The following is a 15600-nucleotide window of genomic DNA, read 5'->3' as shown; positions in this document are numbered from 1 at the left end:
GTTATCAAGGAACATTTAGAAAAATTTTGGATCTGGCAATAGTAAACTACAGTAAACATGATTATAGATATATAAATATACATCCAGAATAATTGGACAGTGTCATTGCAAGTTTAAGGAACGTAAAGCAGCCCCTGCAGTGGCTGGAGTGCAGCTTGTTTCCATCGTTCACAGGAGAAGGCCAGTACGGGAAGGTCTACACCTGCATCAGCGTCGACACCGGGGAGCTGATGGCCATGAAGGAGGTGAGTCCCCTGGCTCCCTGGGGCCTCTGGGCTTGGCAACTAAGGGTGATGGGAATTCCATAAAGACGCTGGTGGCGATTCAGTTCTCTGTGCATAGAGCTGCCTGAAGCACCAGCAGTGCAGATGCACTGGGACAGCATACACAGACACGGAAGGGGCTTGTGCTTCCAGAGAAGGGAAGAAGTCACGAGCAGTTCTCACAGCACAGGTGTGAGAAGTGCCTTTGAAGGCAGCAGAGCTACGTGTGTTGAAGGCCTAGAGGAGAGGATGAATGCTGGTTTCCTATGGGGGTACTTATGGGGGAAAACGTAACATTTGCGATAAGCTTCAGAAATGAGTGGCATTGAAACAGCTGGAGGTAGGATGGGGAAGGGCCAGAAACCTGAGGAAACAAGACTCTGCTGTCTGTGGAGACTTCCGGTTTGACACGGAAGGAGAGAAGGAGAAGATGGGCGAGGCCTCCGGCGGCGGCTTGCGCTCGCTCTGGAGCCTCGTCCTGCACTGCAGGAGGGTCCTCATGCCCCCGGAGCAGGGTTTCTTCCTCCTCTGCCTGGGACCTAGCCGTACTTTTAAGACTTCACTCCAGCTTGGCTGTAAACTTCCATTTTGCTTCATTTTTAAATTATTTTTAATTGGCAAATCATGTGTATTTATGGGGTGCAATATGATGTTTCCATGTATGTGTATAATGTGTATAATTAGGTTGACTAAATCAAGCTAATTAACATATTCATTACCTCACTTTACAGATTCGATTTCAACCTAATGACCATAAGACTATCAAGGAAACTGCAGACGAACTGAAAATATTCGAAGGCATCAAACACCCCAATCTGGTTCGGTATTTTGGTGTGGAGCTGCATAGAGTAAGCCGACCCTATTGACACTCTTTGTGTGAGGAATCAGTGAGGGCACAGAATGGAGTCCTGTTCTACATCACAGGTCTTCTCATTTCAGAGCACAGTAACTTTGCCTAATTCTCAGGAAATCTCCATGAGTTACATCATTTCTGCCTTCTCTCTGAAACTAGAGGAGTTCTTCCTAAAATGTAAGTTGTAGACTGTAGTCATTAACCCGACATCATAAAGCACTGAAACCCATCCTGCCAGTCAGAAGATTCTTCTAAAACGCCCCTTAAACCACTTGTTGTGACTTTTTTTTTTCCATTTTTTTGCTGAACCACTGTTGAGTACACTGTTAAGTAATACTGTTTTTTCTCTCGTATGTATTTAGGGAGCCATTGTGAAATGAGAGAAAATTAAAGCCTCAAATTGATTTTCCCCCTTGTGTTTAGAAATAAACACGTCGAGGGAAAGAGGATCACCTGGAGCATCGTGGTATAGAGCATGAGCTTCCAGGGGGAGTTGGAAATTGATCATTGTTAATGTTTTTACAAATTATGTTTAAAAAGGATGTGTTTCAGTACTTAATAATGTATTTGTAGGGACACTACATTGCCTGTTGGTCCCTGTCTGAGATTATATAGCAGACTTAACTTCAGAGGATGATAGAAATTTATCCCCTGTGATTTGGAGATGTTCTTATCCCCAAGAGCTGTATAATTCCAGACAGAGGAAGCAGGCAGACACCTCTATAGAGGACTTAGAAGCGACTGTCGTGAGACACATTCAGTACTCAGGATGGCAAGTGTAGTATACTGTTAGAAAGAAGATTCCTTTGGGGTGTAGCCTATGACGTTTTCCAGATTTTTCACTGGCGTTCACGTAAGGAAAAGTAAACACAGAGCTGCCGTTTATTCCTCCCACAGGAAGAAATGTACATCTTCATGGAGTACTGTGACGAGGGAACATTAGAGGAGGTGTCAAGGCTGGGACTTCAGGAGCATGTGATTAGGCTGTATTCAAAGCAGATCACCATTGCGATCAATGTCCTCCATGATCATGGCATAGTCCACCGTGACATTAAAGGTAATCCTACGCCCGCCTGGCTGCTGTGTGCCAGAACCACTGGTACCCAGCACCTGGGAGGTACTCTGAAGACACTCGTCCCATTCTCACATATGATTTCTCCAGATGGAAATACCTTTCGTTTAAATACGCCTCTGTAAGGATCCTGTATTCAGAAACAAGATAGAACCCATGTCTCTACTCAAGAGTCTGCTCTTTCTGTTCAACACTGCTTATAGAGAAATCTGTCTTCCCAAAATGAAGCTCGCTATTTTTATAGCCTGATTTGGCATAGCCCATATACTTACCAGACATTCGTGATCAAAGCAACCTTTTTTTCTCTCGTGTCAGGATTCTTGTCTATTTATATATGAACATCATGAATATGTAAAGCAACAGTAAATCAGATCAGAAATCCACATATAAATATGAGGCTGTGTTTTTGAGACAAGAATGAGGTTTACGCAAACCTCGAAATTGAGTTCTGCTGAAGGTTAATTTGGCCACATTGATGGATTAAAAGTGCTTTTCTCATAACACAAGGGGAGTAGCTGCGCTTCTGTCTCAGAACGGTCATAACAGTCATTTCAGGGCCCCCATCGTTGGGGGTGTTTTGGATTACACCAGTCTGCTTTGGCTTGGGTATAAGAATTGTTCATGCTCTATAATGTGGCTCACCCTGAGTCACCCAGCATGTGCCAGTCTCATTGGCTGCCTGCCTGTCCACTGTCTTGCTTTGGTGTCTGGGATCATTCTGGCATTGGTTTAACTGGCTCTTTATGAGGCCATAGCATTGCCCATTTCTAGTCATTCTGCCACAGACACCATCCTGTCTCTGTCCACTGTCACAAAATGGTGTCTTCGTGTTTTATTCCATGGCAGGAAGAGACTCCCTCAGAATCTGAACCAAGTCAGCTCACTGGTACCCTGATCAAATGCTTTCTAGTTCAGCATGGCTAAGAAGGTACAGATGTAGAATTGTCCAAGAAGATCAAGCTGCCACTGCATAGTCCATTGTGGGGAGCATCAGCTCTGGGAGCACTGAGTTAGGAGGATTCACTGTTGACCTCAGCTCATCAGATGGCTGCTTGTCTAACTCAGTTGGCTCTGTGTTGGTTTTCGAAGGAATCACCACAGGACACGATGCCAGAGATGAGTGACATAGTTAGAGCAGTAATATCTTGTGGTCTAGAGCAAAAGGCCAAGCTGTCCTGAGAGATGAACAGTATCCCCAGATTGTAACTAGACTGCAAGTTAAGCATGCATATTGCTTGTAGGAATATTTGAAAATTGCAGAACAGTTTCCAGTCACAGTCATAGAAATCCGAAGGCCTCAGCGAGGACTCTGCAGAGCTGCAGTGTGTGTGCGGCTCTCGTCCACACGCCGCTTCCTGTTACAGACACTGCTGACTGTATACGTCTGTCATTTTCCAGACTGCCACCATAAGCATTTGTGTTCTGTATGCGATTTCTTTGTAAGTATCTCTGTGGGTTATCAGTGTTAGAATTTAGGTGTGTATTTCAGTTCAGAATGTATTGGTCAAGGCCACCTGCACTGGTGTTAGCATTTTGTGGCTTTGTATTAACATTTTTGGTGAATAAGGCTTACAGATCTTTCTGTGATTATACTTCCTAAGTCAAGTTTCCTAAGCCTTTCTGTTGTTTAGTTTGTGAGTGACATTCCTGGTAGTTTAGATTACCATGTAACCTTCAAAATGCCCACATTGTGTGTTAGTGGCTGCTTCACAACTGCTTATTTCTTTTTAGGTGCCAATATCTTCCTTACCTCATCTGGATTAATCAAACTGGGAGATTTTGGATGCTCAGTAAAGCTCAAAAACAATGCCCAGACCATGCCTGGTGAAGTGAACAGCACCCTGGGGACAGCAGGTAGGGGCCAGCTTCGTTGGTCTTTGCACTCTGACTTCATGCAGCATGCCTGGGGCCTGCATGTTCCCTTCGCCTTTCTTTGTCAGTAGAATGGGAGAGCAGGGGAAGGTTTTCAGTCCTGAGAAGGACGGCTTCCTCACACACTTGGGCTCCCACCCAAGAGCAGCTATTGGATTGGTAAATTAAATGAGTGCTTTTGGGTCACAGGAGAGAGGAAAGCCTCTTTTTCTTACAACAACTCTTTTGTTGTTTGTATTGTTTTTCTTAAAACTACTATAATGGCCAGGCAAGATGGCTCATACCTGTAATCCCAGCACTTTTGGGAGGCTGAGGCAGCTGATCATGTGGTCAAGACTTCGAGACCAGCCTGACCAACGTGGTGAAACTCTTCCTCTACTAACAATACAAAATTAGCCGGGCATGGTGGTGCACACCTGTAATCCCAGCTGCTCAGGAGGCTGAGGCAGGAGAATCACTTGAACCCAGGAGGCAGAGGTTGCAGTGAGCCAAGACTACGCTACTGCACTCCACCCTGGGCGATAGAGCAAGACACCATCTTAAAAAAGCAAACAAAAAAACTATTATAGTCTAAACAACACTATGGTTAAATGGTAGTTACTCCTTTTGATCACGAAATTTTGCCTCCTCCTTTGCAGGTTAGATTTTCCATTTTCATTGTGAATACAATTAATTTGAAAATGTGTACATTCAGAAATTCTCTTGAAAGAGAATTTGTCCCCTAAAAAGTTTGTTCAACAAGTTGATTTGAACTGTCTGTAAGTTTTTGATATTTACTGTTACTTAATGCAGGAAAATAATATTGTACAATATTAATTTATTGCTTGGCTCTATTAAATCATGGTCACGTGTTTGTAACCCATTACTGTCACCATATCTGTGACTTTTAAAGCATACATGGCACCTGAAGTCATCACTCGTGCCAAAGGAGAAGGCCATGGGCGTGCAGCCGACATCTGGAGTTTGGGGTGTGTTGTCATAGAAATGGTGACTGGCAAGGTAAGCAGAGCCCCCACACCTGGTGGAGGAACTTCAGAAGGGCACTGTGCATTAACAGAACAGTAATCATGGGTTGGTTATTCATTACAAATACTTCGGACACATTTTCTGCTAAATAGCAAACATTATTAGAGACAACAATCTGACCCACTGAAAGAGTAAGATTAAGACAAATGACTAATAAGGAAACAAATATTTGTAAGATATATGCCATAGAGAACTCTTACGAGTGAATTGAAGAAGCATAAACCTCTAATTAAAACTCAGGGAAGCAAGCAGTTACAAAAAGAAACATGTCCTCACAAAAAAACTTCACGTGAATGTTTACAGCAGCTTTATTCATAATTGCCAAAACTTGGAAGCAACCAACATGTTATGTTCTTCAATAGTTAAGTGAATAAACTGTGTTATATCCATACAAAGGAATTTTACTGAGTGATAAAAAGAAACATGCTATCAAGCCACAAAAAGACATGGAGGAACCTTAAATGTATGTGGCTAAGTGATGAAACATGCCAATCTAAAAAGCCTGCACACTGAGCGATTCCATCTATGTGACATTTGGGAAAGGGGAGGCAAAACCACAGGGACAGTACAAAGATGAGTGGCTGCCAGGGACTCAGGGAACAGAGAGATGAACAGGTGGAGTACAAGGAATTTTTGGAAGAGTAAACCCACTCTTTAGGACACACTGATAGATAGATGTCAGTAGGTGTATGTCCAAACCTATCTAATGTGCAACAGAGTGAACCTTAATATAAACTATGGACTTCATTTAACAACAATGCATTGACATTAGCTCATCAGTTCTAAAAAAAGGAGCACACTAAACCAGATATATGTAATAGAGGAAACTGTGGGACAGGGAGGGGAATATGGGAACTCTCTGTACTTTCCAGTTAATTTTTCTGTAAACTCAAAACTGCTCTAAAAAGATTGTCTATTAACAAAAGAAAACTTGAGAAGAGGACAGCCTCATTAACCAGAATTATATATTTTAAAGTGAAGTCTTTTTTACTTAACATATGAGTCACTTTTTTTTTTTTTTTGAATCTGAGTCTCACTTTGTCACCCAAGCTGGAGTGCAGTGGAGTGATCTCAGCTCACTGCAACCTCTGCCTTCCAGATTCAAGCAATTCTCCTGCCTCAGCCTCCCAAGTAGCTGGGACTACCGGCACCTGCCACCATGCCCAGCTCATGTTTGTGTTTTTATTAGAGACCAGGTTTCACTATACTGGCCAGGCTGGTCTTGGAACTCCCGACCTCATGATCTGCCTGCCTCGGCCTCCCAAAGTGCTAAGTGACATTTTTAAAGATTGAGAATACTCACTTTTTAGAAGTAGACATGTTGTGAACAGAAATTCCATGTGGTGGAGCTGCTCTGAAGATGTTTCCAATCTGTATCAAAATTTTACATGTGCATAGCACTTAAACCAAGAAGTTTTCTGCTTCTGAAAATGTATCTTATGATGATAATACTAATGAGCAGTTATACAAATGTATAAAGACATGTATAAATGCATGTATTGCATATGTGTAGCTTACTCTACACATACACAGTTATAGCAAAAAAGAGACCTTCGTTTCTAAGTTAAAAAGTTATTAATAGGAAATCAGTTAATTATTATATAGCTATACTTTGGAGCTGCTGAAAGAGATCACATGTAAGTGCTCAATAAATATTAGCTAACATTATTTCTGTTAGCATTGAAATAGGAAGGTGGTTGTGATATCTGCGTTATTCCAGTCAGGCCATACGTAAAAGAAAGAACAAGCTCTCATGGGCAATAACAAAAAAATAGTATATAAATTAGAATGCCATACACATTCCTTCACCTGTGAATCTTATTTTTCATAGAATCATAATGAAATAAGCTTTGCACTAATGGAATTTTTATTTTTCGATAAGGTAGTATATTAACTATCCCTATAAGAGAATTGGATTTTATAGACTTTTTATATCATTTTATGTATTATATTTTTTAGCTGCATGATGATGGCTTCTAGATAATGTTGGACTAAATAGTACACCCCAAATGGAGCAGGCAAACTATGCCAGCCACCTGTTTTATAAAATTTTATTGGAGCAGTCATATTCGTTCACTTATATGTTGTCCATAGCTGCTCCCAGGCTGCCATGAGAGAGTTGAATAGTTGCTAGAGATCATATGGGCTGCAACCCTAAAATATTGTTTGGCCCTTTCATTGAAAGTTTGCTGTCCCCTGATATATATTAATTATGAGATGCTGAAAAAGAGACTGAGCATTTGCATTGTTTGTGGCTATTTAATATTAAAGTCTGATTTTTTAAAACATCTTTTTTAGAGGCCTTGGCATGAATATGAGCACAACTTTCAAATTATGTATAAAGTGGGAATGGGACATAAGCCACCAATCCCTGAAAGATTAAGCCCTGAAGGAAAGGACTTCCTTTCCCACTGCCTTGAAAGTGACCCAAAGATGAGATGGACCGCCAGCCAGCTCCTCGACCATTCGTTTGTCAAGGTTTGGCAGATTGCTGGATAGTCTTTTTCATGTCTCAGTATTTAAGTTCTGTTTTGCGTCTAGACCATAATGAAATTTTGAAACTTTAAAATACCCATATCTGAAGTGGTAAGGAACTAAATGTATTATTATGCCAGGAATTTTTGTATGTGTTTTTTCATTTGGAAAATGTTCGTTGAGGTTCTTCTACTTGATCTATTTTGATGGTGCTTTTGAGGTACACTAGAGACAGTAAAATGGAATTTTAAATGGGACTGGATGAGAGAGTTTCCACTCTTGAAAGTGTATAGTCTACTTGAGGGGTCAAGACAGTAACAACTGATCATTAAGAGCTGTGATAATGGTATGTAAGGTTACTCAAAGAGGAATTTCATTAAGTCAGCCAGTCTCAGTTCCTTTTTCTCTAGAATGAGGTACCTTAGTTCTTTGAGAGGTGTGGCCAGGTCAGGAGTCGGGGAGGGGCATGGAAGACAAAGTGAAGAGGCTTGGAAAGGCCCACCCTACAGGAAGGGTAGGGTAGGCACGGAGCCATGTGTAGGCAGATCCTGGTGAACACAGGACAGAGAGAAGGGCAGGAAGATAAGGCTGGAACAGTAAGCAGGAGCAACATGAAGGCGTTTCCATTTACTGTAAACGTAAATGATGACATAGTGTTTTAGAAAGATCAGTCTAGAGTCAAGGGCATTAAGAAGTTTCTGATACAGCCAAGGGGCTGGGGGAGGGCAGTCTGGGTGAGTGATCAGCAGTGTTTAGGAGAGTACCATGGCTGAACACTGACTGGATATGAAAGGCGAGTGAGGGGAGGAGTCAAGGGTGGCTCCCAGGTTTCTGCTTTGTGTCACCAGGTCATAGACTCCATTTGCCAGAGTAGAGAAAGAAGCAGCAGGGTGAGGGGTGGGTCAGGAGATGGTGGGTGCTCTTTGGTGGATGAAGCTTGGGGTATGTTTGGAACATCTGCTTGGAGGTTTCAGATGGGCATTTTGATATGTGGGGCTAGCACTCGAGGGATTTGGGGTAGGGCACAGGTGTGGGAGACAGAAGTATTGCTGGGAGAGTCCACAGAGGAGAAGGAGGTGAGAATAGAGCCCGGGAGAAAAGAGCCTCGCAAGGGCCCTGCAGGATAGCTCCTGGTAAAGGAAAGGAAGGTGTGGAAGAGTGGGGTCATTTCTTCTTGGTAAGGGAGAGGAAGGGGCAAGCAGCTGGATCAGCTATGGAGACATTAGGGATTTGTAATTAGATAATGATTGATGTCTTAGTTATAAAATGCATAAAAATTTACATTGACCTGAGAGTGCACATACCCATTTTTGAAAATTCTTTCAATAGTGAATTCCTGGCTTAACTTTAGAGCGGTAGCTTACCACTGCCATTGCTCATTACATTTCTTAAGCCTCTCCCTCCGTGCCCAGCACAGGGCTGGGAGCATCAGGATGAGTGCATGGGGCCTTCCCCGTAAGGCTTACACTGTGCTTATGCATGAGTGCACACCTGCCTCTGCAAGGGCTCAGCTCTCTCCTGCTTCCTCACAGGTTTGCACAGATGAAGAATGAAGCCTAGTAGAATATGGACTTGGAAAATTCTGTTAATCACTACTGTATGTAATATTTACATAAAGACTGTGCCGAGAAGCAGTATAAGCCTTTTTAACCTTCCAAGACTGAAGACTGCACAGGTGACAAGCGTCACTTCTCCTGCTGCTCCTGTTTGTCTGACGTGGCAAAAGGCCCTCCGGAGGGCTGGTGGCCACAAGATTAAAGAAGCTGCATGTTAAGTGCCATTACTACTGTACACGGACCATTGCCTCTGTCTCCTCCGTGTCTCGCGCGACTGAGAACCGTGACATCAGCGTAGTGTTTTGACCTTTCTAGGTTCAAAAGAAGTTGTAGTGTTATCAGGCGTCCCATACCTTGTTTTTAATTTCTTGTTCGTTGAGTGCACTGACTGTGAAACCTTACCTTTTTTGTTGTTGTTGTTGTTGGCAAGCTGCAGGTTTGTAATGCAAAAGGCTGATTCATGAAATTTAAGAAAAGGGTTCTTTTTTCAATAAATGGTTTATTTTAGGAAAGCTCAGTTATATTGTCTTTTAATGGTTAACAGCTTATGAGCCAACCAGTATGATGCAGAAGTCTGTCATGTTCACTTGTCTGTTCCTCAAAAGGAGGAGCACAATCGTGTGTGCTGAAGATGGTCACTGGGTTCGGTGTCCCTTTAGGATCTAGGATCTAGGATCGCTTGCTGAAAAGCAAAGGAAATAAATGAAGCAACGCTCATGACGTAAGGTGGCTCTTTTTAATTATTTTATATTAACCAGCAAATTTATAACAGATAAAAGTTTAAGCCTTGTTATCACGTGTTGGGAGTTTTTATTTTTAAACCAAAATGTATAGATAGGTGCTAGGTCAGTGTAAATACTGCTGAATGGGCTGATGAGAAAGCATCTTTTTCAGAAGGTAAACATTTCATCAGTTAGCTGTCTAAAATAGCCCAAATTATACATCGTTGATGGTGTTCTTTGATTTTTTTTTTTTCTATTAAATTTTTGTTAAAAGATTGACCATAAAGCTTCCTGAAATCTTTCTGGAAGATCACTGACTTTCACTTCTTACACATAGCCACTGGCCTTGGGCAAGTAATTTCTCAAGCAGGTTTTGTATTCATCTTCCTTTGAAAGAGTGAATCCCTTCAGCCAAGAAGTTAATGTCCAGAGAATGTTGGTATCACAAAAGGATTTATACAGCCACTTCGAATTTTAAGATTTTTTTTAAATAAAGCTTTCCAAGTTATATTTAACATAATATTTGAAGGGTACAATTCAGTAACGTTTAGTATAGTTACATGGTTCTACAGTCATCGTCACAATCCAATTTTAGAACATTCCCATCACCCCAAAAGAAATCTCGGGACCATTTACAGTCACTCCCCATTCTCACCCCCAGCCTTAGGTAACCACTAAATGATTTCTTATCTCTCTAGATTTTCCTGTTCTGGACAATTCATATAAATAGAGTGTTATAAAATGCAGTCTTTTGTACCTGGCTTCTTTCACTTAGCCTGTTTCTGAGATTGATCCATGTTGTAGCATATGTCAGTATGTCATTCTGTTTTATTACTGAGACTGTTCAGACTCCCACACGTTTTATTCATTTACTAGTTGATTGGATTGTGTCCACTTTTGGTTATGAATAATGCTGTTCTGGACATTCCCGTACAAGTCTTTGTGCAGAAATGTTTTCCTTTCTCTTGGGAGTAGATTTGCTGGGTCATATGGTAAATCCATGTTCAACATTTTCAGAAACTTGCAAACTTTTTCAAAGTGGTACACCATCTTGTATCCCCACTAGCAATGTGTGAGGGTTCCAGCTTCTCCATACCCTTTCCAATACTTGTAATTGTGCTTTTTTTGATAATGTCAATTCTAGTTAACATGAACAGTTACCCTGTTTTGATTCACATTTCCCTAATGATAGTGAGCATCTTTTCATGTGCTTCGTGACCATTTGGATACCTTATTTGGTGAAACATGTATTCAGATCATTTTAAAATTGGCTTATTCATCTTCTTATTGGTTCGTAAGAGTTGTTTTATATGTTCTGGATATAGGTCCTTATGGGACATATGATTTGCAAATGTTTTTTCTCCCAATCTGTGGCTTGTCTTTTCATTTTAACAATGTCTTTTGAAAAGTACTATTTAAAAAAATTTTTTGAAGTCCAGTTACCAACTTGCTCTTTGTTGTTTATGCTCTTGATATCATATCTAAGAAATCATTGCCTGACCCAACGTCACAAAGATTTACATCTGTGTTTTTTTCTAAGAGTTTCAGCACTTACATTAGGCCTGTCATATATCTTTAGTTCATTTTTGTGTCTGATATCACATAAGGATCCACATTCATTCCTCTGCATGTGGATGTTTATTTGACCCAATATCGTTTGTTGAAAAGGCTATTCTTTTGGCATTCTTGTTGAAATGAACCATATTAACCAGTTGACCATGAACGAAAAGGTTTATTTCTGGACTTCCAATTGTGTTCCATTAATCTGTATGTTAATCTTATGCCATACCACACTGTCTTGGTTACTATCGCTTTGTATTTAGTTTTTCAGAATGGGAAGTGTGAGTCCTCCAACTTTGTTCTTCCTTTTCAAGATCATTTTGGCTATTTGGGGTAATTTGCATTTTGGCTACTTGGGGTAATATGAATTCCAGGATCATTTTTTTCAATTTATACATAAAAGCAAAACAAACCCAGCTGTGATTAGAACTGGGACTAGAATCTGTAGAACAACTTGGGAAGTACTGTTTTGTTAATTTTAAGTCTTTGAGACTGTCAACACAGGATAGATCTCCATGTACTTAGGTATTCAGCACTGCTGTGTGTTTTTGTTGTATACCTCTTGAACTTGTTAAGTTTCTTTTTATTTCTGTTTATTCTAAGTATTCTTTTTATTGCTACTGCGGGTGAAAATATTTCATTTTCAGATTGTTCATAGCTCTCTCTCTCACACACACACACACACACATATATATAGAGTATATATATGTATATGTATATATATGCATATATGTATACTTTATACACACATATGCAGAGTGTGTGGATATACACACATATGCGCAATTGAGTTTTATATGTTTATCTCTTATTCTATGCTGACTTTATTTTATAGTTCTATTTGTGGTTTTTGTAGGCGCCATAGGATTTTCTACAGATAATCTTTTACATGAAGAAAAACAGTTTTACTTCTTTTATACTCTAGATACCTTTCATTTCTTTTTCTTGCATAATTGCGCTGGCTAGATCTTCCACTTCAGTGTTGAATAGTGGTGGTGAGAATGGACATCCTTGTCATATTTTTAGCATTTTTTTTTAATCTTAGCTGGAAATTATTCATTCTCTTATCATTAACTATGGTGTTATAGGTTTTTCATTAATGCCCTTTTTCCATTGGAGGGAGTTCCCTTCTATTTCTGGTTTGCTGAGAGTTTTTGTCATGAATGGGTGTTTAACTTTGTCAGATGTTCTTTATTGAGATGATTGTATGGTTTTTTTACTTTACTGTGTTGTAATATGGTATATTACGTTAATTAATTTGAGGGTAGTAAATCAATCTTGTATTCCTGGATAAGTCCTAGTTTATCATTGCATAGATTCCTTTTTATGTGTTGCTGCATTCATTTGCAGTATTTTGTTGAGGACTTTTGCTTCCATATTACATGAAGGATATTGCTTTTGTAGTTTTTATTTATTGTGATGATGTTTTCCGGTGTTGGTATCAGGGTAATGCTGGCTTCATACAGTGAGTTTGGAAATTTTTCTTTTCTGTGTTTTTTCGAAGATTGTGAAGGATTGGGGTGTGTGTGTGTGTGTGTGTGTGTGTATGTGTGTGTGTTCGTGTGTTCAACCAAACTGCTTCAAATGTTTGATAGAATTCAGAAGTGAAACCAGCTAGGCATGAGTGAGTTCTTTTTTGGGGACTATTTTAAGTTACTAATCCAGTCTTTTTGCTTCTTGCAGGTCTATTTGGACTTCATTTCCGTGTGTGCGTGCGTGTGTGTGTGTGTGTGTGTGTGTTTATAGCTTTTTAAAATTTCAGTAGGTTTTTGGGGAATAGGTGGTGTTTGGTTACATGAATAAGTTCTTCAGTGGTGATTCCGACACTTTGGTACACCCATCACCTGAGCAGTGTACACTGTACCCAGTGTGTACTCTTGTATCCCCCACCACCCTCCTACCCTTTCCCCTGAGTCCCCAGAGTCCATTGTATCATTCTCAGGCCTTTGCGTCTTCATAGCTTAGCTCCCACTTACGAGTGAGAACACACAATGTTTGGTTTTCCATTACTGAGTTACTTCACTTAGAATAATGGTCTCCAGTTCCATTCAGGTTGCTGCAAATGCCATTATTTCATTCCTTGTTATGACTGAGTAGTATACCATGGTATGTATATGTGTATGTGGGTATATATGTGTGTATACAAATACATGTATGTGTGTATATATACATAGACACACATTATACATATATGTGTATATATACACATGCACATATACATACATACACACCACATTTTCTTTATCCACTTGTTGATTGATGGGCATTTGGTCTGGTTCCATATTTTTGCATTCGCTAGTTTTGTTGCTATAAGTCTGTGTGTGCAAGTGTCTTTTTTGTGTAATGACTGCCTTTCTTGTGGGTAGATACTCAGGAGTGGGACTGCTGGATCAAATGACAGATCTACTTTTAGTTTTTTAAGAAATCTTCACCCTGTTTTCCATAGTGGTTATTCTAGTTTACATTTCTACCAGCGGTGTAAAGGTGTTAACCTTTTTGCCACCTCCACATCAACATGTGTTATTTTTTTATTATGGCCATTCTTGGCAGGAGTAAGGTGGTATCTTATTGTGATTTTGATTTGCATTTCTCTGATCATTAGTGATACTGAGCATTCTTTTCATAGGTTTGTTGGCCATTTGTATATCTTCTTTAGAGAATTGTCTATTCATGTCGTTAACCCACTTTTTGATGGGATTTTTTTTTTTCTTGCTGATTTGAGTTCCTTGTAGATTCTGGATATTAGTCCTTTGTCGGATGTATAGATTGCAAAGATTTTTTCCCACTCTGTGGGTTGTCTGTTTACTTTGCTGATTATTTCTTTTGCTGTGTAGCAGCTTTTTAGTTTAATCAAAGTCCCATCTGTTTATCTTTGTTTTTGTTGTGTTTGCTTTTGTGTTCTTAGTCATGAAGTATTTGCCTAAGCCAATGCCTAGAAAGGTTTTTTCAATGTTACCGTCTAGAACAGGCGTCCCCAAACTACGGCCCGTGGGCTGCATGTGGCCCCCTGAGGCCATTTATCCGGCCCCCCGCTGCACTTCAGGAAGGGGCACCTCTTTCATTGGTGGTCAGTGAGAGGAGCACAGTATGTGGCGGCCCTCCAACGGTCTGAGGGACAGTGAACTGGCCCCCTGTGTAAAAAGTTTGGGGACGTCTGGTCTAGAATGTTTATGGTTTCAGATCTTAGATTTTAAGTTTCTGATCCGTCTTGAATTGATTTTTGTGTAAGGTGAGAGATGAGGATTCAGTCTCTTTCTTGGACATGTGGCTTGCCAATTATCCCAGCACTGTTTACTGAATAGGGTATACTTTCCCCACTTTATGTTTTTGTTTGTTTTGTCAAAGATCAGTTGACCGTAACTAAGTGTTTGGCTGTATTTCTGGGTTCTCTATTCTGTTCCATTGGTCTATATGATTGTTTTTATACAAGCACCATCGTGTTTTGGTGAGTATGACTTCATAGTTTAAAGTTGGGTAATGTAGTGCCTCCAGATTTGTTCTTTTTGCTTAGTCTTGCTTTGGCCATGCAGGCTCTTTTTTGGTTCCGTATGAATTTTAGGATTTTTTTTCCTTCTAATTCTGTGAAGAAAGATGGTGGTATTTTGATGTGAATCGCATTGAATTTGTAGATTGCTTTTGGCAGTATGGTCATTTTCACAATATTGATTCTACCTCTCCGTGAGCCTGGGATTTGTTTCCAGTTGTATGTGCCATCTGTGATTCCTTTCGGCAGTGTTTTGTAGTTTTCCTTTTAGAGGTCTTTTGCTGCCTGGTTCAGTATTTTCCTAAGTTTTTTTTTTTTTTTTTTTTTTTCCAGCTCTTGTAAAAGAGGTTGAGTTCTTGATTTGAATCTCAGTTTGGTCACCGATGGTGTATAGTAGGGCTACTGATTTGCGTACATGAATTTTGTATCTGGAAACTCTGCTAAATTCATTTGGTTCTAGGAGATTTTTGAGTCTTTAGGGATTTCGAAGTATACCTTTATCAGCAGCAACAATGTGACTTCCTCTTTACCAATTTTGATGCCCTTTATTTCTTGTCTGATTGCTCTGGCTAGAACTTCCAGTACTATGTTGAATAGAAGTGGTGAAAGTGGGCATCCTTGCCTTGTTCCAATTCTCAGGGGGAACGCTTTCAGCTTTTCTCCCTTCAGTATAATGTTGGCTGTGGGTTTGTCATACAAAAGATGACTTTTGTTATC

The 15600-nt window shown here is 40.2% G+C and overlaps 1 protein-coding gene across 6 annotated transcripts in view; it reads left to right on the top strand.

Moving 5' to 3' along the window:
- MAP3K4 (mitogen-activated protein kinase kinase kinase 4) overlaps positions 1-11106 on the top strand; it is a 123313-nt gene extending 112207 nt beyond the window's left edge. For 4 of the 6 annotated variants that reach the window (XM_039467582.2, XM_039467580.2, XM_039467581.2 and 1 more), the window contains 7 exons: positions 175-245; positions 995-1111; positions 2014-2173; positions 3920-4042; positions 4953-5059; positions 7385-7564; positions 9094-11106. In XM_039467582.2, the coding sequence (XP_039323516.1) occupies positions 175-245; positions 995-1111; positions 2014-2173; positions 3920-4042; positions 4953-5059; positions 7385-7564; positions 9094-9114 (779 nt within the window). In that variant the 3' untranslated portion in view covers positions 9115-11106. The other 2 variants (XR_005578848.2, XM_074397178.1) reach the window with 2 other exon arrangements.
- The last annotated feature ends 4494 nt before the right edge of the window (positions 11107-15600 follow it).

Source organism: Saimiri boliviensis, chromosome 4, assembly GCF_048565385.1.
Source record: "Saimiri boliviensis isolate mSaiBol1 chromosome 4, mSaiBol1.pri, whole genome shotgun sequence".
In the NCBI taxonomy this organism is placed as follows: Eukaryota; Metazoa; Chordata; class Mammalia; order Primates; family Cebidae; genus Saimiri; species Saimiri boliviensis.
This window is presented reverse-complemented; position numbering and strand designations above follow the sequence as displayed.